Source organism: Taeniopygia guttata, chromosome 5 (assembly GCF_048771995.1).
Source record: "Taeniopygia guttata chromosome 5, bTaeGut7.mat, whole genome shotgun sequence".
Lineage (NCBI taxonomy): Eukaryota > Metazoa > Chordata > Aves > Passeriformes > Estrildidae > Taeniopygia > Taeniopygia guttata.
The window spans coordinates 5,606,316-5,629,862 of NC_133030.1; the positions used below are offsets into that span (position 1 = coordinate 5,606,316).

The 23,547-nt window shown below is 37.9% G+C and overlaps 1 protein-coding gene across 5 annotated transcripts in view; it reads right to left on the minus strand.

Moving 5' to 3' along the window:
• Nucleotides 1-288: 288 nt before the first annotated feature.
• USP47 (ubiquitin specific peptidase 47) overlaps nt 289-23,547 on the minus strand; it is a 52,066-nt gene continuing 28,807 nt past the window's right edge. For 4 of the 5 annotated variants that reach the window (XM_030273452.4, XM_030273451.4, XM_030273456.4 and 1 more), the window contains 20 exons: nt 21,214-21,309; nt 20,971-21,123; nt 19,425-19,592; nt 17,539-17,670; nt 16,750-16,826; nt 16,384-16,439; nt 15,734-15,846; nt 14,767-14,871; nt 13,524-13,731; nt 12,992-13,107; nt 11,950-12,069; nt 9,874-10,657; nt 8,050-8,225; nt 7,808-7,888; nt 6,711-6,826; nt 5,870-5,988; nt 4,277-4,407; nt 2,898-2,945; nt 2,677-2,807; nt 289-1,686 (listed from right to left, as the gene is read on the minus strand). In XM_030273452.4, the coding sequence (XP_030129312.3) occupies nt 1,512-1,686; nt 2,677-2,807; nt 2,898-2,945; nt 4,277-4,407; nt 5,870-5,988; nt 6,711-6,826; nt 7,808-7,888; nt 8,050-8,225; nt 9,874-10,657; nt 11,950-12,069; nt 12,992-13,107; nt 13,524-13,731; nt 14,767-14,871; nt 15,734-15,846; nt 16,384-16,439; nt 16,750-16,826; nt 17,539-17,670; nt 19,425-19,592; nt 20,971-21,123; nt 21,214-21,309 (3,105 nt within the window). In that variant the 3' untranslated portion in view covers nt 289-1,511. The remainder of the gene's footprint in view (nt 1,687-2,676; nt 2,808-2,897; nt 2,946-4,276; nt 4,408-5,869; nt 5,989-6,710; nt 6,827-7,807; nt 7,889-8,049; nt 8,226-9,873; nt 10,658-11,949; nt 12,070-12,991; nt 13,108-13,523; nt 13,732-14,766; nt 14,872-15,733; nt 15,847-16,383; nt 16,440-16,749; nt 16,827-17,538; nt 17,671-19,424; nt 19,593-20,970; nt 21,124-21,213; nt 21,310-23,547) is intronic. The other variant, XM_072929487.1, reaches the window with a different exon arrangement.

Consider the following 23,547-nt stretch of genomic DNA (forward strand, 5'->3'; position numbering starts at 1 on the left):
CTCTGGAGCAGAATTTAGCTGCCAGTCATACTTGGAACTTGGAGATTTCACTGGAGAGAAATTCAGTTCTGGAAAAGGAAACTCACAGCTGAAGAAAAATTTGGCATGAATGTAAAGAGGAGCAGCAACCAGACTATAAACCAGTTCCTGTAACACTCTGTACGTGGAGGGGGATGTGCACATACACACAAACACACAACCTTGCAATTCCAGCACTGCCTTGGGGAAGTCTGTATTTCCATGAAACAATTCCATAATTTTTAAAATAAAAACCACAGCATTTAATGATTAAAATAACACAACAGAATGAACAAATGTTTTATTGGCATGTTCATTGTTGTAAACAGCATCTGGCATGAAAAAGTTTACCAAAATCTTTTGATTGTTATAAATTAGGTGGCTTTTCCAAAACCTATGGAGAATTGTTCTCTATTGATCTTTATGGACCAAAGCAAAAAATTGCTGTTCCTAGGCTTTGCAATGAAATCATGTTGACTGCATCAGTCTCTGCACCACAGCCTGAACTACTGAGTTCGTACATTGAGGTGTTAAGAGGTTGCCCCAATATTTGACTACATATAGCTATGGAATCAACTCTGGGAAAAAATAAACTGACTTTCAGCAAGTGGAGAAGATGCAAACTTGTAATAGTCTTAAAAACAAAATGTACAAAAAGTAGCAGAACAGAACAAAAACTTCATTAACCCTAAAGTACCCAGCATCCTCAAACATAAAATGAATACAAATTTAAATAGGCAACTATACTTCCAAATGTACACAATGAATGTTGATATGTGTAAAGAATAGCATGGTAAATAGCTGAACTGCAGTTCCGGTAAATGGATAGGGCAGATTTTATTTACACATTGAACGCAATACACTAGAGTTGCTCATTGGTAACCTATTAAAAACCACTTTACCTTACAACAGCACTTCTGCAAACAAACAAGGCTTGCCAGCAGCTTCCTGCAGACATCTCTCAGACCCCCTGTTTTATGGAAGAATATTCTAAAACCTGACACTTGCAGCATTCCCATGCCTGGCCCTTCCCTGCTGCTTTCCTAGAACCAATGTGTTAACATTTACTCCAGAGTCTCTGATGAGGTAATGCGTGTATCAGTGAAACAAACAGAGAAAAGGATTCTTTCATGGCCTTTGCACAGCTTTTATTATTAAGCTATGAGTATCCTGTTGGAGGCTAGTTTCACTAGCTACTATGTGCACACTGTCCTCAACAATTTCCACTCGTTTCCCTCCCCGCCCACTTTTGAGTTCTAATCTTTTATTTGCACATCCCTTTTAGCTTTACAGTACATTTGACTATAGTGCACAACATGATTCCAAGTCCCACAGTGCCCAGGGGGCCCTGCCTGCGGCCGGCACCGCCCGGCTCTGCTGGTGTCAGCGCTTTACACCTAATGAATGTCCTGCCGTAATGGCACTACACAGTAGTAGTGAACCTTTTGATTGGAAACAAAAAAAATTCCCCAGGGAAAATGCTATAGCAAGTATCAGTCTTGAGTCAAATCTTTATTTGGTGCTCCATCCAGATAAATTTTTAGTGCTTTTTCTTTACGGGGAGAGTAGGTTACCCGGTGTCCAGTTTTCTGGAGTCTGCTGCTTTCTTTTTTCATCAGTTCATTTCTTTGCTCATCTGTTAATTCCATTAATTCTTCAGTTTTATCCCTAAAATGTAAACAATATGTTCAAATTCAGATTAATACAGTAACCACAGGTAGACTTCTGCTTTTCTTTTTTTGGCTTGGAGCCACTTAGTAAAAACCACAACTAAACATAATACTTTTCAGGGATTGCTTTATTCTGCAGGAACAGGCAACGTGTCTAAACCTGCTTTTCCAGCAGAAACATTCAGTGTTCTGCCTGACTACAGACCAGGGCAAGACACAAGCCCATATGCCTCCCTCTCTCTTCCCCCTGTTCTTTATAGACAACCACAGCTCTGCTCTGCTTTTGGTCTCAGTGCAGACAGCTGAAAGCAGTGTGTCAGCCAGTCCTTACCAGATGTTCTCCCAAGTAATTTTCATCAGGACCAGCAGATTATTAACCAGCTGTTTTTCCCCAGCTCACATGCAATTATGCAAAATGCCACAGCAATGTGTCCATAAGATTGCCCCACCCACCAAGTTTAGAAGAAATGACAATATTTAAGCTCTCAGTCCTCAACTCCTGCCCCAGGCTACTGCCACCAGCTGATCAACATTTTTCACATTAACAGAATTTTCAGCATAACAGGCTTTTTAAAAACAATCCATAATACTTTCTCAAAGAAATAAACTCAGACAATAAAATCCTAGCTCTCCAAAACCTACAGCAAGGCTCTCATTAACTCCACATGGGATATGGTTCTATTTTAAGGAATTAAATCCAGATACACACTCAAGCATAGCGACCAGCTTTAATTTCAGTGGTTTGGGACAGAGGATTGAGTAAAAGGATGCAGTGCTTGTTTTCTTAACCTTAATTAATATTCAGGGTTTTAGGAAGCTGAGGAGCTTCCTCAGCTTTTAGGAACCAATATTTCAGCTGAATGTTTCAAACCTTTTCTTTAAGGTAACAAAGAATATTTTATGTTCCTGCCCATTACATCACCCCACAAATGTGAACCACAGGGTTTTTTTTTTTGTGTTGTTTATTATACTGTAATGAAATACATACCTATAAAATATTACTGCACCATCATCACAAATGTACAGGGGCCAGACATTCAATGTGGATACTTTCGGATTCCAGTCCAAGTCTTGATGAATCTCTAGGATGGAAATGTCGCAGGGAAAGGTTCCTCTACCCTGAAAAAAGCAACTACTTAGTGAATACAATAAAACTCATAATCACACATCTGTGCCATTAAAAGGTAAAAACCATAAAATCTTACTTACCTTTGCAAATTCAATGTTTTCTAAGGGTATTCCACTTATTTCACTTAGCTGTGAAGAGAAATGGTGGATTTAATACTATTCCAAAGCAACATTACACAGTGTCATCATAAAGTGAATAGTTGCCAAATCTAGAAGTCGAATTAACTGCAAGTCCTCCAATGTACGAAGTGACAAGTACACATTCTTAACATTTCTGAAGTGACCAGCGTGTGTCACAAGTGACACTTGCTGTGACAGCATTTTATCACACTCCTCTTAATACTGATGGGGAGACAAAAAAAAATTCATAGAAACAATTAATTAGTAACATTCAAGTTCCAAGATAAAAAGAGACTAAGTGCCTCATGTTAAATCTCTGTGACATGGAATCCAGTCAACCTGGGAGCAGGCACAGCTGGAAAATATGCATGACTAAGACCCACCTCCACACACCTGCACTTCCTACCAGAACTTTAAAAAATAAAATTGCTCCCTGCACATCAGTTCTTACAGCAAGAAAACAAAGGCAGCCAACTCTTTTCAGATATAAGTGAGGAGGAATTCTTGACTGCATGCAAGAACCTGTAGTCATGATTTCATTTCTATCTGAGGAATGCAAGAAAGCAGCCCATAGCTTAACCTGTGTACAACACAAACCCAGCCTGTGAACTAACACCCTAATTTATGAATTCTCAGGGTCACTGACACCAGCATTTTTTCTGACCTCAACATCCAAGGTAGCCTTCTAACAACTGGGTTTTGCCACATGTAAATAAACATTTCTCGAAATGTGGAACCCTGTGATACAATGGATTAACAAAACAGTCTCAACAGGAATCACTCCTGCTCCAGATTTCTGCTGGGATGACACAGGTCTGCTGTGACAGGGCTGCTTATCTGTTAGAGCACCCTGGCCTTAAGTAAAACCAAACCATACCTCAGCCATACTTCTTTCCAATCAAAACATAGTTCAGCCTACTTGATACAGCAGCAGATGTCAAATTTAAATATGAGGAGGCTGAAAGGTTTGGTATTTTGGAATAACAAAACATTAGCTTGAAAAAATACCAAGAAGCGATAGCTTAGCTTTTCTTTCATGTTGTTTTTTCAGGATAAGGGACAAAGGTACTACTAAGCTGCTTAAACTTTAAGATGTGACTTTTTTTTTGCATGTATTCACTTGAATACTTTCAGACCAGACCATTATGAGAAACTAAGAAGTAAAGTTGATAATTCATATTGTTTGGTAATGGGATGGGCTAGGTTATCAGTTCCTGGGGAAAAAAAAATCACTATGCAACAAGATTTTTGGAGCTATGACATCCTTGTGCTTCCCACCAGAGAACATCAATAAGGGTCTTGGTCACCACAAGAAACTTGCTTCACGTTACACATTTTACCTTCTCTTTTAATTCTTCGACACTGCTGCTTTCTAGTACTACTTCCTGGAAAGAATCTAATTTCATCTCTGACGGCCTCCATCGTCTTGATAAAACAGCAAGTTGTGACATGGATTTCATCTTTTCTACTCCTAGCAAAGAAAGAGAAATTTTTTGTATTAATATTGCAAAATATCCTATTTTAAATTAGGGTTTGTCTATAGCTTAAAGATACTCTAATATGGAAGACTGCCCTCGAGATACATGCACAAATTAAGTAACCCAATGTGCTGCAAGCACTTCACTTGAAAAAAGGGGAAGAGGAAAGGACTATGATTTAGTTGAAGTTTTCTGTTATCAGCTCCTATAAATGAATTTCTCACGGGCAGAATCTCCTTGAAGCCATAGGACACAGTTTTCCTTAACACCCAACTCAGATCTATCCACCTAACCAGAGGCTGGTTCCAGATCCGGCATCTGCACGAAACCTTCCTCAGCTATCTGCTATTTATTCATGTGCTTCACCTCCTTTACCAAAATAAGCTTTTCCCTTTTAACTTCTAGATTTCCCTCACCAACTCCACACTTGTTATTGAAATCTTCTTTCCACCCACCACCTTCAAGAGTTTTAGTATGTGCTGCCTCCAGCCTTTTTACACCTTGTTCCAGGTTTCAGAACGGTCTCTGGCTGATAGAGCACTGTTGTTTATATTACAATTAGGTAAGCAGAAGTGTTATCTAAGGGATGATTTATTTTTTATTTTTAATTAGTCTATAACTTTATCATCTAGCATGCAGAACATGTGGCTTAGACATTTATGTCTAACATTACATGCTTGTTTTGCACGAAACTGTTGCAGAACTTGGAAGCCCTGTAATCTATAATCTGTCTGTGAGTTAGATGGGCTGCAGTGTCTAAAGCTCTATCTCCAAGACCTACTCACTATAGAAACAGTACAGCAGTTATCTAAATCTAATAAAAATTTTAAACTGTAAAATTTGAACTACAGTGGGAGCTGATACATATGCCCATAGGAATCTGAAGGCTTCCTAAATCTCTCAGGTACATTTCAAATTTTGATATTTTCATTGGCACAATTTTGTTAAAACTGAAAATACCAGAATTGAACACAGCTGCCAAAATACTTGACTAATAGCTAAGTGAGACTTCTAAAACCAGATATGCTTGGGAAGAAAATTCCTGAGTGAATGGAGTTCACATTCCTCATCTATACACTAACTTCAGTATCTGTTAATGTAGAGGCCAAAGAGCATGGCCTACTTTTCTTACCCTTAAATTACACTTTTGAATACAGAATCAAAATTTCAAGTGTATATGCAAAGAAATGCTTAAAAATGGCATAATTTAAATTACATTTAAGCAGAATTTCAGAAACATTCTGCTCTCTAATATTTGATTCCAAAATTGTTCTGATGAATAGAAGTTTCTTTTCCAAATTCCTTCATGACAGAAGTATTTTCAATCCTATCTGAAAACTAATAAATGACTGAACTGCTGTGCCGACTTAAATTATACAAATGCATTATGTATCTGCATGCACATATTGCAGCTACTTAGTCATCACCAATAATAATTTAAAAATAAATCATTACCATCAAGTATTTCTAAGAAGACCTCCCAGTTGCTGGAAATATTGATATCTTCTTCATAGATATGATAATCCAGAAACACAGTACCTGGATTCTTCCAGGTTTTCTTTCGTAGGCGAAACCTATAAATACATCACAAAAAAACCCAGTGAGTTTCTATCTGCTTATGAACACCTAGCACTGGCAGAGATCACAACTGAAATACTACAACTCAATGATTCAAGACTTGGGGAAGTTTAGTAGGAACAAGTTTAATGTTCAGAAACAGTCCTGACAGCAGGATGTCACTGCTGGCTTAGTGCTGAATCATTCATAGACACAAGGGAAATAAGTCTGTATTCCTACTTGTTCAATGCAGGAAATATGTAGGGATTTAAAGGAAGAAAACTGTTTCCTAATCAGGGATTACCCAGTTATGGTAAAGGGCAGACAGCCCAGATCAGTGCTGTACACACACACACACACACACACACACACACACACACACACACGATGATGCTGCACAAGAAGTTTGCTGCAATGATCTGTGCTGGGCTTGCATGTAGAGAGCAGATGGTTCTTTTAAGAATTGATTTACTTAATGTTCCCCTTTCTGAAGGAAATCATCATTACAGAGATCTAAAGCTGCAGACATGCTGCACACAGGCAATTCTATGTAAATATTATCCCCTATAGAATTCATTCTGTGTGAGATGAAAGCCAAGAATTCCTGAATTAGTGTTTGCATTCACAAACTGATTCAATGACCTCAGCGATTTATTTGTGTTTCTTTCATTACTTTCTTTCTCCACAAGAGGAAAGAAATCTCTGAACACATTTTAAGATGGTATTTCATCAGGTTTACCTGTCAATTGTCAAGTCTAGGCCACATTGTTCTTGAAGCTGAGGAAGCAGCTCCTCTTTGGACTGTCGGACAGTCATTCCTTTAGCAAAAACTGCATCTAGAAGAAACTTGCAGGGCTGTGAACATAAATAAAAAGAGATAAAAGACAGAATTCTTTTGAACAGAAAACTGTATCTCTGTTTATGCTTTGTGACCAGTCCCATCCACGTGGCAAAAAGATCAGTAGGTTTCTCGTTAACAAGGCAGGCAATGAATTCATTAAAATGGGGTGTAACTAATTAGTGTAGCAGCAGCCCTTTGGCAGGGCACTCCAGCCCTGACTGCCTGTGCAGAAACACTGCTGCTGCTACCGTTACATTCACATTCCACACAATGGAATTTTCAAATTAAAAAAACCACATCATCATAAAAATGCCCCTTTCTTGGCTTTCATGGATCAGGCACAGCTCCATCCATGGCAGTAGCTTTTATATTTATCTTATTCCCTGCTTTAGCAGTTCAGCTTAGTCTCTTATCCATTATTAATACATATTCTGCAGTTTGGTCCAAAAAATAAAGTGCATACAAACTTATAAAGACTGCAATCTATCCAATATACAGTCTGTATAACCACTTCTGTATTTTTCATGTCCCAGAAGATGTAACAAGCTTAATGAGCTGCTTTACTGCAAGAGAAACACTTTGTTTCAGGCTTGCCTTACGCAGAGAGGACCATTACCCAGATAAACTCCCTGACTATCTGCAGAACATGAAAGGGATAAATTAGATCAGTTCAGCAACACTGAAAAACCACGCCACAAGCAGAGTTTCTTCTTTGGAGAGAATGCTACGTGACTGTCACACATTTAAGGGAAACAAACAATTTATTTGTCCTCCATTTACATTACAGAAATAAAGACACTTGAGAGATAGTGTAAATCACATTCCAACTGCTTACTTGGAAAAGAAATAATCTCGAACTTCCTTTCTAAATCCCTTGCAGAGAAATGTGAAGAAAGGAAGGAGTTTCATTTTTTTCCAAGATTTCAAAGCAATACCTTGGCCAAGGCACATATTAGTATTTTCATGAATCAGCCTTGAAACATTCAATGCCTTACCTCAGGCTCATTTACCAAGAGTTGATAGACTTTAACTCTGTATTCACCCTTCTTAAGGGCTCTTCCAAGTCTAATAGTTATCTAGAATGTAAAAGGAGTATCTGTTAGAACTGGTATCAAAATCAGAATTGTATTTTGTAACATGCTACCAAAACCAAAATAATTATTTCACCTGTTGTAAATTAACTTTATCTATATTGTAGCAATATACTTTCAATGATTCAAAAAAACTTCTAAATAACCTTATTGTCATCAGAAAATGACGAAAGGGTCTCATTCAGCCGAACACTCTCAAACTCTTGATTGCTGGCATAGACTCTAAAGACTTTGAAGTGAGAAGATGGAACTCCAACAAAAGGCTCCAAGTGTTGCTTGAAGGCAGACAGTGTAATTCTTTTGTCAACATGCACCATCAGCCCTAAGCAAAAATAAAAATGGTATGAAACACCTCGCTACCACAAAAAAAGCACTCTCACATACAATTTCCACATATTCAGTGTTAGCACTTGCAGCAAAACAGTACTGAAAAGCATGAAGTATGGTTAATGGCTACATTTACATTTTATCTAATGATATTATCATAACCTTTAAAAGCTTTATTTAAAATGCTGTATTTTAAGTGTTCATGGGCAGATATTTCTGGGGGACATAACAGTTCCAAACTGCCCTGGTTTGCATTCAGTGAGTAGCTCAGCAAAGCAGTACCTTGTCTGTTCAGGAAGAAAACAAACAGAATTCCATGGAGCAACTGTTAAATCCTCCTACAGCTTTCTCTGCCTCGAGGGACAGGGAATTGCTTGGGTGTTGGGAATGGCCGCACAGGCCACTCAACCCCTTCTATTTTCCTTCCTGGTTTTCAGCATTAAAAAGGTAAATTCTGTATTCTGGAAAGGCCATGGGTTACCACAAGACAAGCTCAAATTCAGATTAAGGAACTTTTTCACAGAATAATGTTGTAATTAAGGAAAAAATGTAATAACATTAAATTCTGGAATGTAAAGGGAATAAGAAAATGGTGTTTCTTAATACATGCAATTTGTTCTACACTACAAAGTATGTTGTGATTATGCAATGTCATGACACTCTAGAATAAACTATTCAGAATATTGAAGTGAACAAATAAATTATATGAATTATATTAAAAACAAATAAAAGTTTTCCCCTCAGAATAATCATTTATGCAGTGTACTATGATAACATCAAAATTACCGCAAACAATTAGCTCCTGAATCCAACTAGACTGACCAAAACAGGGAAAAATGAAAGCAGTTCAGGATTAGCCCCAAAGAAACACCATTCCAAGTTAAAGGACTATTTTTATCAAAGCTTTAGTAGATACAAATCAATTTCCCTGTGAGAAATTCTATCTATTACTATTACAATCACATTTCTGGATTGACATGAAAGCCTTTTCCTTTGAAAATATTTATCTTACATCCTGCTATTCTTTTATTATTATTCTGTTAGTTAAAAGCACATGCAGGTACAGAGCATTGTTGAAATTATTTCTTTTTATGACAATTATATACCACTTAGGCTCTTATACTGAACTGGTTTGGACACTTTCATGTCAGCCATATGCCTCACTGTACCCACTCTGTTTCAATTAGTGAATTAAATTGTCGATATCAAGTATATTTGAATTTTCTTTACAGTCAAATGACTAAGGCTTTCCAGGTTTGTTAGCCTAAATGGTTACAGAAATATGCTATTTTAACCACATTAAATAAGTACATTCTGAAACAGGTGAATCATCATCAGCACATCCTTTCACTAGAAGACAACTCAGCTTGATCTCCAGGGAACACTATCAATACACGCAAGTAAATGTTCATTTTCTTAGAAACAAAAGAGCAAGACACTTTTCAAATATGCAATCACTTATTACAAGATCAAACTAAAGCTATATTTCTGCTGAACATCACATCCTGTCTGCACTTTCATTAGCTTTAATCTGACATTATAATCAAGTTTTTCAATACTGCCATTAGACTTTTTTAACACAGCAGATGAATTAAGTAGTAAAACCCACAGAATTATTAAGGCACTTGAAAAAAAATACATACATTTTTGCCCTTCTCCTGAACCCTCCTCTGTAGTGTAGGGTTCTGATTTAAAGTACATATATTGTGCTTCTCCTCTGCTCTTGCCACTTTCATCATATTCACTGTCTGTTCCAGAATCCTCTTCTGCTGTGTCCCAGGTTTCCTTCTTGCCCTGATTGGCTTTTGATCGCCTGCTACTCGTGATGCTGTGAGAGTCCAGTCCATTAGCCAGGGGAAGGGGGGCGTTGTCCACGTTGCACAAAGTGTCGCTGCTGTGGCTGGAGCTGAGGATGTCACTGTCCACCGAACTCGTACTCCTGTCATTATTGACATCCGAGTCTGACCGCTCCTCGGACTGCAGATTCTCTGGATCAGAAACCTGAATTTGGTTGTCAAGTTCTCTGTTTTCTGCTGATGCTGAAGAGTCTATTTCATTTAAAGGTGACTCAATGTTTTCAAAATCACTGGCTTCTGTGCTTTTGCTGCTGTCTCCATTATCTCCCTCCTGCTGCTGCTGTTGCTGCAGGGACAAGCTTTTAAGTTTTTCGGTACTTTCTTCCAAAATTGCCTCTACAGATTTCATATTACCTACAGGTCCTTTTACTCTCTCACAAGGTTCATCCACATTGCCTGCACCCCCACCAGACTTGTGATAAAGCGCCCGTCTGAGCTGAGATCCAGGAGCTTGCTCTGGCAATGACACGTACAGTCTGATGGTGTTCGCATGGCGATCCAAAAGCTTCCACAGCTGAGAGTCTGTGTATGTCACATGACGGTCCAAAGACTCTGAGCTTTCAACAAACACCTGACCAGAAAAGAAGGGTTGCATCATGTAGTGTTATTTTAAATAAATGCAACGACAGCAAACACAGGGTTGAGCACACATTAGACACAATGCCATAAAGAAACATCACCTTTTATCAAAATGCTAAAATACATGCTTAGCAAAAGACAGACCGAGGAGTCTGTAGCATAATAATGATTTCATTTTTCCTGTCTTCATAACCACGTTAAGATAAGAGTGAATGTAAGCAAGGTGCAAGTGCAAGTTCACTGTAAGTGAACTGACCAGCTGCAGGAAATACATTCAGAAGTGGATTCATAAATCACTTCATGTGCACCCTTCACCTGTGCATAGCACCGTTATGGTAGCAATGACCCCACCACTGCAGCAGACTGTCTTTACTTTCTAGTACAGTGTCATAAGGAAGTTTTAAATGTATACATGTTCAAGCAATAGTGCAAATTAAATATCTCTCTTCTCTTTGTCAAAGGGTTCTATGTTGTAGCGACACTGATTGCGAAAGGTCTCTAAGTAACTGAATAACAACTCAGTGCCACTGTTCTTCTGCTCACTGCTATGTGAGCCATCAAAGCCTTCCTTAATCTTTCTACAACAAGAAGACTTAACACTGAGCTTCAACATCAGAGACAGAGGATGTGCAAAATGTGCTAAAAGATGGGCTACTTCTACTTTAGTAAAAAAAGGGCAATGTACGCATTTAAAATTTTAAAGTTGTTTGAGTGCTTAGTAACTCTTCTTCTGAATGCATTATATAATTATTATTTGAAATATCTATTAGAAGTCTTTTTTTAAAAAATAATGTAAATTGTCCAGGCGGAATCTTCATAGTGAAAACTACTGAATTTAAGATAGAAAGTCAGTGAAAACTTGCTTTTAGTTTTGATACTTGTTTTTTAAGAAGTTTAATAACACTGAGAGCAGGTACAGTTGTTCAGGTGGTTTTAGCAAACACATCCAGCAGGCTTCATAGCAATATATCAATCTTTGTTCCCTAAGAATGTGTGACTATTAACAGTCTTCTTCGTAAGGCTGTTAAGCTCAGCATCACCTGAACCCAAGTAACAGCCACGTGTCTGATTCTCAATCCACTCTCTCTTATGTACACTTGGTTTCATACATAGCCTAGAGCATTCATGAGCACCACTGTACCAGGCACAGAAACCCCACACACTACAGAGCAAAATACGGGACAGCTATCCATTATCAATTCCGTACATCCTTCCATGTCTTTTACAACGTAACAGGTAAGCACAAACACAAGGAATGAACAATTTAAACACCAGAACATGTACCTTGTTGCTTCTAAAAAAGCCTTCAGCTTTCAGTGTTTTGCTGGACATGTTCAGCAGACGCAGGTCATTGTAGCACCTCTCCAGCACCACCCGCATGGTTTCGGCGGGCAGGTGTGTGGCCTAAAACAGGACAGGATAGGGAGATAACAAGCTCATCAGACATACCTTCAAAACTAAAAATAGTGCTTCATTTCTGGGATTATTCACTGGGAAAGCAGCAGGTTTGTTGATCAACTTCAAAATTGCAAAAAAGAACACGGGGGGAACCTTCCAAACCTGTTCAGTTGCAGTGCCTTTCCTCCACCCTTTAATATGCAGCAAGTGTCAGTTTTTCTAAAAGGTCAGATGCATAAAATGGCCTGGCTTTGCAGAGAACTGAAAAATCATTTATGACAATGCTCTTATCTTTAATGAATGAACCAACTGAAAATTAAAAATATTCCTGAACAACAGGCTTTGCACAGTGCTCACTTAATTCTTAGATGGAACTCAAATTTCTGGAATCATATTTTATAACAAATATTATGAGTTACACCAACTACTGAATTATTGTGCACAGAAATGAGCAAATGCAATCTCCGTCTTCCAATGCAATGGAAGCAGTAACACGCTTTGGTTTCAAACCATGTAAAAATCAATTTGCATCTTGGTAACAAGTGGCTACTGGGATGAAAAGGAGAGATTGCACAAAGAACATGGACAGCTTTGGATGTTAGGTGTCAAATACTAAAGCTGGGGGGAAATTACACTTTGGTTCAGTTGTGTGGTAACAGTTCATTGGTTGTGTCACCACCTGGACTCTCAGTGAGGTTTTTAAAGATACTAACACTGGATGGAAGCAAGAAGCAACCTGCTGCTTTCAGCAGGAGTGAGCAGGTGGACAAACTCAACTGTAGCATCTAACAGAACCCTGCTGGACAGGACTCACAGCACGATCTGCAAAAGGTGCAAGTTCTCATTTTAAGTATGTAAATTATGACACATTTCACAGTCACAACAAATGAAAACTCTTTAATACAAGTCCATAAGGACTGTAAATTACCTTTGAAATTAGCTGCTTAAACTCTGAAACTGTTTGATTCAAATAAGCTCGCACACTTATTGGAGGGGCAACAGATTCAGTCTTCAGGTCAACTACATGAACCTTTACCATGACCTCTGCAGGGAGGAATAAAAAGAAAATGAAATCACATATGTACACAGACAAAATTCAACAGAAAAAGAAAACACATGTAATGCTTGTCTGATGTAATAATTAGGGGTTGCATTAAATACAAACAGTAAGAACTTGAAAAACAGTCCAATTTCAGAATTACATTTTCTGATCAAATTTAATGCCAAAAATGAAAAAACATTCCAGTTTGACAAATTTGAGTATACCTTAGACCTGCTTCAATTAGACGCAAGTCAGCAGCACAGCACAGTACATTATGTAGTTCTGAATATTGACTGTAAAATTTAGGTTTTCTTCTTTCAACACCTCATACTGAAGCTGTTTTACAGCTCTGTGTTTGTGCCATCACAGTATATAGATAAAGATAGACTAAAAGCATATATGTAATTACAAGTCTTACCACCAGGTTTATAGCACTGGAAAATTTGGTCAGGCCTTCTTGTTTCCAACAGTAAATCAAACATATAGGTTGACTTGACCCCTCCAAGTAACAAACCCATTGGGGTGTCCTCTTCTCCTTCGTAAGAGCGCTCCAAGTAGTCATGGAACTCATCATACTTGACAAGGCGACAGCAGTTCAATGGAACAGCCTCTTCTAAATCCATTAACTACAATGTGCACGCACAGAACCACCCAAACATTAGAAACAGCTTACTTGTGAGCTTAGTTCTTAACTTGCAAGCTAGAAACACCTCACTGTGTGTACATCCAGGAATCCCTTCAATTCACAACAGTCAATTTGGTTTTAGAAAACACATCACAGATATTTTACAATACATACATACATGTTATATATGTATATATACATGCAATATATATGTTTCCAAATTCAAATAGAAGCCTTCATGAAAATGCAGAAAATAGGGAATTGTGAAAAGTATGTACAGAGGCACATGAAGACAGGTCCCAGAACTATTTTCAGAGGAATACATTGCCTATCACTTATACCAGAAGGCATCTTAGAGGCCTGAGGGAAGTCACATACACTAATTACCCTCTGTGCATCTCAAGGAGATGCTAGCATATCCCAAATATGTAAGTACCTTGCTGGTGCTCTCCTAGCCAAAAACATACACAGCAAGAACCAAAGAGTACAAGTAGGTGAGCAAGAATTGATGTCTTCAGCTCCCACCTGTCTGAGGAATGCAGAGATCAACAGATGCCTTGGTGTTCACTCCTGATACTGAATTAGCTACCCAGAAAGATTCTCAAGAACTCTGTCATTATATACCTAATACAAGGTTTTTACTGCAATGCCAATAAAAGTGCAGAATTCTTTCAATTTGCTGAGGCCATGGTGAGTCTAACAGCAGCTCTCACTGTCTGATTTTAAAATAAGGGTATGCCAGATCATACTGTCTTTTACAAGGGCAGGCTGCATCACTCCAATCAGCAATCAGCTGATGGCTACAGGCAGAAACTTAGTCAATAATAGCAAACTAGAACACCTTTAAAAAAAACAGAACAAAAAATTCCATCATACAGAACTTCCCAAGAACCAGCCCCCAAAACCCACCCCCCAAAAAAACCCCACAGCCAAGACCTCTCAAACACTCCCACAGTATTACAAATTTAAAAACTGAAGACACAAAGCAAAAAGCACTACATCAAACAATTTTATTATCCTGTTACATGTGACATACCTTGTAAGCCATTTCCACAGCTTCCTTCAGTGTTCTGTCCTTATGAACTTCCAATTTGTTCTCCATCATTATTTGCTTTGTAGGATGCATGCAGAATAATTTAATCTATGAAATACAAAAGGAAGAAAAATTGTCATGAAGGCATTTTCAACTGTTTCCATTTAAGCTGGAAACACAATATTCAAGCAACTTAATATGAAATGCACCTTTAGCTCTGCTTCAGCTGTGGGGTGGTTTCCTTTCAGCTGGTTACACAACTGCAGACAGAATATGTCAAAGGCACATGAGGTCTATGTGTGTATCTGACTCTTTCTCCCAGCTAGGGTGCAGCTTCTATAACCAGAACATCTTGTAGGCACAGGCAGCGAGCAAATGCTCCAAAGCAAAATGTACATATGAACAATGAATGTGAAATTCCTTTTTCACACAGAGAGTTACACATTTTGCAATGAGAGAACTTCCTCATAAAACAATCACTTGATTTATAGATAGAGCAGCTGACTGCCATACTTGTAAGGCACTGAGGTCCTATTTTGTTTGTTACTATTGAATCTAGGGTTGGAAAATATTCTGCTCTTTCTGCCAAGTAACTATTTAGAATTAGTTTAAGAAACACCATTGCACAAAGTCAAGGGCCACAAAATGAAAACAGTACAAAACACAATGTGCAGCATTACACATTCTTTGGAAGTAATTTTGCTTAAAATAAGTGATAAGTTGTTTTGGATTTAATACCAATTCAAATCCACATGCAATACATGAATTCAACAAAAATGTCTGGTGAATACCACTAAGAGATGCCTGCACTATGTACAGTTTTCCAACAGGTTTTCAATTCATTTAATAGAGTTGTTAGTGCAAACATTTATCACAAAGGAGTCCTTGTATTGTAGTAAAAAAACACTGTTTACTGTAGAAACATTCCCACTAGCAATGTATTGTTACTCAGTCCAGCAGAAATTCTAACCTTGCACGTGTTGCGTTCAATTTCACGTTGCCTCTTTTCTTGTTCTTCTAATTCTCTCTCTTTCTGTACCAATTGTTTAATGTGCTCTGGATATTCATGTGCCTCCAGAAACTCTGCCAGTAAAAACAAAGCAACAGTTTAAAAAAAAATACAGCTTTCCACAGCAGGCATTACATTTCCCCCTTTAGGCATTACAGGTATATTTGAGTTACCTTTCTTGCCTTTTCACCCCGTTCTTTTTTCACACAAACTTCCCACTATACCATAACCTGTTATCTTTCTCATTATTTAAATTAAACAGAAGTCAACTTCTTATTCCCCTTGCTTATGTTATCAGCAACACAAGAAAGTGATAATAGGAAAAGATTTCAGTATCAGTACACAAAGCCTTGCTGTAGTAGAGAAATACACTAAAGCTGATGACTGCACTTAATCCTGTTTGTACAATAAATGCAAATATTCTTCCAGAAAGTGAATTAGTTGATAATCAAAGTCTCAAGATATCATCTATACTGTGATAAAATAAATACTGCACTTCATGCAGATTAGTGTACTTTATGACACTGTTTCATAACAACAAACAAACCCACAATATGCAACACTTAAGTTTAAAAAAACCCAACTTTCGCAAATACAGCTGTTGAACTTACTTGCATTTCTTGTTGGATCTTTCAGTCTGTATATCAGCATGTAAGCATTTGTGGAGCTGGGGGAAGAGAAGAGACAGCTGAATTTACCACTCAGGAGACAATACTGGCATCAGAAGCTGCTCTGGTTTCTTTATCTTTCAGTAAGGAGATATACCATATCTCAGTAATACACAAACCAAGAAGGATTTTCAAAAATAACTATCATTATTTTAATTATTTGAAATAGCAGTCAGGGTAGCTCTTACATCTATCTGAAGCATCTACTAATAATTTTAAGGTAACATGTTAGGCATACGCACCTTGGCCATTCATTTCATTACACTAAAACACTACCGGAAAGAAAAGTAACATTACAGTAATACTAACCTAGCAAAAGCACTGGAATAATATCCTCTGCTTCCAGAAGATCCTCCATATGTTTTCTTAATATCTTCCTGAGTTATCTAACAGAAAATCAATGTAATGATTATTTGAGAAACTTGCACTCATCGAGATGTATTTATTCTCACTAGGAAACATGGCATCACACAACACACTATATTAATAATTCCAATTATAAAAATATTTCTGCTTATTTGCTGACTTCCAAAACAATATCAAAGTGATTTGCTTCTCCATTTTACAATGAATGCAAACATACATTTTTAGTTTTTAAAGTAGGAACTTCTCAGAGGAAAAAGATACAGGTTCCTGATTGCAATAGTACCTAGGGACGATAGGTGGAACACATCCATCAGCTGGACAGGTTTAACAGCACAGTCTGGACTGTAACAGATCTGCAAACACTTCTCTAAGCAAGAAATGTTCTTCACATGTACAGAAGACAAAATTCAAAATACGGCCTGGTCTGTATATGAATGAAGGCTTCTTTAGGAATCATCCCACCATCACTGCCAAGGAGTAACACTCCTTTCCCCACCACACAAAGATACACAGATACATAAATAAAAACTCTCCAACCCCTAGAAATCAGTTAAGCTAATGAGTGAAACAAATGTATATGGCAGGACATTAGTATGAGAGTATGAAATCAAGGAACTACTTGAAATACTTATAATGAAACTTGTCTTATGGGCAGCTAAGTGGTAAACCACAAAACAAAAATTTAGTGGTCCATTTATGAGTACAAAAAATAATTAAAAATACTATTTTTACCTTGCTAACGTGCTGATCATTAAAGCTGTACCACTGATCATCACTAAAAGATTTTATACAGGCATAATAATGGCCACCAGCAGCACTTCCAGAATGAACCATGACAGAAAAGAGCTCATATAGCAAAGAACTCTGTGGAGAGAAGAAAAAGGTGTGAAATGTATCCAGTGAAGAAAAGCTAAGCAAATGGTAATTTAAAAAAGTTTTAAAATAAGGACCTAAACCCAGGTATGTAAATAGTTGGATGCAAAGAGTGGATTTGTGTAATAGAAATTAATTAATGCAACAGGTATTGAACAAAACCAGAGCTCTGCTATGCTAAACTTTACTTAGGAGTTTGTAGCTACAAAGCTTAGGTCTATTTGCTGTCACCCTTCTCCACATTCGATGTCATACCCTTCTTTTTTCATAGATAAATGGATGGAAATACAGGGCACTAAGCACATGCCTTCAGTGCTGCATATAAATTAAAAAATAAAACTGAACCATACAGACTCACAAGTGTTACAATGATATTTTTAGACTATGCACAAGAAACACTGTACGTTCTCAACATATCCTACATCCATTATTAAGATATCCAAACCAAAAAGCTTGGCTTGACAGCTTATTTGCCTGGAGAACAAGTAGTATGAAATAGCTGGCCAAAGCTACTGTCAATACTTGGCCGTCCCACTTGCATTACAGAGACATTAAAATATTCTGGTCTTGTTCCAGTCAAGTGACTAGAATTAATTTTTTCATCATTCCCAACCAAGACTGACAGTATTTAGAACATATACCAAAAAAACCCTCTCAAGTGGTTCAAGGTACATACAAACAGGACCACATGTGCAGATTAACATGCAAGTCAGCCTTTAAAACTGTTACTCTGCAAAAGTACCAGCTGAAGCCAAACAGCTTTCTACCAAGGCTGAATGAAAGCTACTGGCCTAATTTCAGATGAGTCCACTGAACAACAATACATGAAGTACATAACTGTACACATTATCATAAAGTTTAAAATTTTTGATGAAAACTGCGCCAAGTTTATCAGCATCTCTACCAACCTTGATGTCCCACAGCAGGATAGCTGCTATCCTGGACTGAGTTGCTATTTAATTCCTTTATATTTAGATGACTGAAGGAATATTTAACATTTAAACCCTCGGCTTCCCCTATAACACTGATCAAAACTTCCCAATCTTCTCCTACTACTCTGCAAGATGTTTTTCCAGCTCAATCTGGTAGACCTTTGACAGCTGGCCACAAGTAAAACCACTGCTCACAAGGCAAAACAGGTCTTCTGTTTAAGGGTCTGCTGCCAAAACAAGTTACTGGAAATTCTCAGTCTGACAAGCTGGGAAGACCTTTATTCTTAGGTGACCTCCAAATCAGCTGATTTTTTTCCTTTGTTGTAATGTCAATTTTTGAAAATTGAAATAAACTCACACACTCCCAACCTCTCACCTCCAATGTTAGAATTAATTACATTTTTATCATTTACATTTGTGGTGAGTAGACCCTAGCAAAGAACAAAGCATCCCTCCAGCCAGTCACTACCCCCCTCAAGTCGGATGGTGAAGAAAACAGAAGAGCAAAAGTGGGAACCTTTGTGGTTGGAGACAATGACAGTTTAATAGATAAAGGAAACAAAACAAAACAAAAAAAGCATAGTGCAGTGATGCAAAGGCATTACTCAGCACACTCCCTCACCCCCACCCAAAAGATCAATGCCCAGCCAGTCTCTGAACAACAGCAACCTTGGAAAGCCCTCAGTTTTTCCTGCTGCGCATGATGCTGTGCAGCAGGGAATCTGGCATGGAATATCCTGGTGGTGAATCCAGGCCAGTCTTTACAGCTCTGTCCCTCCTGCCCACCCTTCTAACACCCCAGTGTTACCATACCTTTTCACTGCCAGTTTTAGAGATCCTCTCTGCTGCACTATTGCTTTCAAGGCAGATTCCTTCATCAACTCCATCATCATTAGAAAAATCATTGCTCATCTGATCACTGTGACAACTGCCTTCATTTTCAGCTCCGCTATCAGTGCAACTCTCAGTCTGAGGAGACTTCTTAAAAGTAAGACACACACACAAACATTATACAAAATAAAAATTACATAGAACAAGAAATAACAGTGTTTGTGAAATAAAAAAATCCACTCAGTGAACCAATTAAATAATTCAAAAAAACTAAGGACCTCTGCAATTCAGCACCAAGAACAGACTTGTTTCTGTTAGTGTCTTCAGTCCACCTCTTCAGTACTCCTGGACTTTGTGTGCAACTGAACAGCAGATTTAGGAGCTTTCAGACTTGATTTATATTTATTACTAGCCAATTCCATGCACTAGCTATCCCAATTCAGTACCTGGAACTCTGATACCAAACAACAGATCGGTTGTAACGTGGCCCTGTTAATCAGAATCGACTGAAAATACTTTCAGTCACAATCAAAGACATTTTTTTCCATTTCAACTCACTGGACCGAGCTAAGGTATTACAGTAAGATTGATTATGTTATGTTATATTATATTCTGCTAGCTTAACAGCACGGTGTCACCAACACTATGAATGCAGCTCACTCAGTACATTCATCGCTTACCAGATCCCCTTGCCTCTAGATAATTGTTTTGATTTTCTGACAGTCCTTAATTTTATCTGAGTTCTATTCTCCCAGATCAATCTTCATTGTCATTTATCCCACTCACTCTGAGAGGTATCGAATTGTCTACATGGCATCCTTCCTAAGACAAGGGTTTGCAGAGAGCCAGAAAAGCCACTCCATACGCACATCCAGGTGGTATTTCTCTTGTAACAGTGCAAGCCAACAGATGTTACCAGGAATTAAATTAGAGGAATTACTTTGGTCTTCAATGCAAAACGCACAGTAAATACCTCTCGGTGAATATAACTGCACAACATGAATTTTGGTGAAAACACAAAAAGGAAAAAGCCAGAAGACTGATGGGAAAAAAATAAAATTTTAAAAATCTTATTTCTACAGTATACGCCACATGGTGATTCAGAGGAAGGAATTCATTACTAATGAGTTCTGGACTAACGTCAGTGAACGGAGTTTTGAAAATTTACATCACCTCTTATGACCAACATGATTCAGATAAATCTTCCCTTCTGGAACTGCAGTATATATGTAGAAGCCCTGAGAATAATGTCTTTAAATTTGTCGACTGAAGATGTAAGAAATCTGAAACAGCTTCTTTATGGAAGCTGGAACCCCAACTACAGAGAACATGTTTGTTTACAATATTTAAAAAAAAAATCCACATGGACAGATTTAAAATCTTCAAATTACAGCACTAGCATGGCTAAAGAACATTTTATGTAGATGAATAATGTTGTTAAAATGGGTTTATAAGACTGGAATTTTGACTTTCTGAATGAGAAACTTGAAGGAAGCTAAATGCTTTTCTCTGACAGCAAATACTTTACCTCATCTTCAACATCGATAAAGACACTCATGTCCAACTCCTCTGGAAAAGTCATGCGATCATTGAGTTTAATTCTGTGCATTGTGGTGTAATCAAAGTCAAATCTCTTCAGCTGTAAAGTCAGCAGGTACGGAAAGTGCAAGAACCGCAGACCCTAAATGAAACAAGGACAAGATTATGTCCCTGTTATCAGGATTGGTATTTATTAAAAGTAATTTTTACAAATCATTTGACCAGTCTTTACCTTCCTTGCATCACATTTCTTTTTACATCGCTCACAAAAGTACTGATTTGGGCCATCAAGGATCTCAGGCTGAATGAAAGCATGCAGCGCTTCTTCCTAAGAATAAAAACACGTTACCCCATTTTTAAAGAGTGTTTACTACACAGGTATAAATTTACGATAAGATTACAAACACATACAAATAATTCATTTAAATCTACCCCCAAAATTTGATTGACAAACTTTGGTACAGACACAATATTCAGGTAAATGTGACCAGAAATCAACCTTTCTATCCAGCCCGAGGTAAACAGTAAAACCACAATTTCTGTTAACTGTATCTCATTCAGTATTTGATGAATCTCAACTGTCTTTGGTTCAATAGTTATATATACTCCTGTAACCTTGCACATCACATTTAGTCATGTCTGTTGTGGATGTGACATCCTGGTCAGAGAGTGAGAAAAGGAGATAAGTTTTCTCACAGTAGACTTGGGAGACTTTTAGGGAGTTGTAGAGAAACGATGACAGCTTGTTACTGTAAACAACCTGCAGGTGGTGTTTTTCTACTCTTTGTTTTTCTGTTCTTCTCAAGGATTGTTTGTGAGAAAAGTGTTTTTGTTGATTACCCAATCAGGTGGAATGTATCGGAACAGTCTATAAAGAGAACAGTAGTTTGCATTAAAGTTGCAGTTGTGCAAAGCAGCCTTCTTGGAGTCCATGCCACTTTCTTACGCAGTAGCGACAGTCTGTAAAGTCATCTGCTGTGAAAATGAGCTTATTTTTAAACCCTGCCTTGTCCTTGCTCTCCCAGAATTTTGAGATGGTTCTTCTGCATTTCTAAAGGAGTCTTTCTCAAGAGATCCAATCTGGTATTTAGAGGGAGAAAGAGAAAGCGACAGAAAAAACTTGTTACTCAGGATCTCAGTGCCCTGCATGAAGATAGCCTTAGTCCTGTTCTACCAAGGGTCTTAGGAAACCACATCTGAAGATACTATTTTTAAGTGAAAGCTGGAGAAAGGACAGAGGAAGAGTTTTTGAGTTTTGCTCCAGAAGGAGTGAGAATCAGATATGGCCATCTCCTATAAAGACAGAAGTAGTTTCCTAGCTAAACCTCATGAGGCAACTAAACAGAAACTGGAATTTTGTCTTCTGGCAGCTGCCTAGTTTGGGGTAGTTCAAAAAACCCCACAAGTTCCGTCACTAATGCCTACATCCAGGACTACAATGATTTCTATTCTGCTCCTCACTACAGCAATCAGTATTCAAAATACAACCAAACTGATCATTATTCCTCTCCCTAACACAATCTGCAGCAATGACACTGCACATTAAGGTGCAAATACTTGAGAACAAACTTGTTCAAATATAATTCACTACAAGTATTGAGACGGGTTCACTGAAGAATTTTACCTAGAGATTTTCAAAGTTAAAACTTATGACACAGTCAGCTTGCAAGCCAAAAGGCTCCAGGTTTCTGAACTCCAAGCAGAAGCCAGAAGTTCTCTCTTCACTCATGGAGGTGAAAAGAAATACAACTTGCAACAACATTTTTAAAATCATCATCTGTTAATGAAGGTCTGTGGCTGCTCCCCTGAAGTCTGAATAAGCAAGAAGGGACTTAACTGGGCAATGTAAACTCAGTAGTCATAACACGGCTGGCAAAGACTGGTATCTAAATTGTGTTGTTTGGCAATCCACAGCCCTCAATTCTTCCCTCCTCCCTTCTTTCTTCCTAAGAACGGAGGCAAGCAGCAAGAATAACAAAGCAAGTATTTTCCAAAAGCTCTGCTGCTGTTCTAGAAGAAAGGACTTTTAAAAAATGGACTCTATTCCAGGTGACAACTATTTGCAAATGAAAGACCTGCCAAACTCTAGAACAACTGCACAGTGAAGGCAGTCATCTCAATTGCCCATTTTTTGAGCCAGCCAAAAAGGCCTTTGAACAGCCCTGAAATCACAGCTCTTGGGCGGAGTCTCTCCAGACACGTGAAAACTTCTTAGAGTCTGAATTGAACTGCTCTCTGTGTCTTTACTTCCTAAATGCTACAGAGGATGAGTTGCTTTTTACTCCAGGGCCAAAGACAGCTAATGTTTAGTAAGATTATATACTGAAATGTGAGGAATTTCATTCAAAAATGTCAGATAAAACACTAAACTAGTTAGAACCTGCTTAAAAAGAAAGTAGAAGAAATGCATTGCTGTATTTTGACAATTCACAATTATTTCAGTGAAAGCAAAAAAGCTAATGGCCAACACAGAAAACACGAATCAGAAACCATCACATAATGACATCATAATCAGTAACAGGAGTCTCTTGTGAGCCAAATGCCAGTTAAGGCACTGAAAATCTAT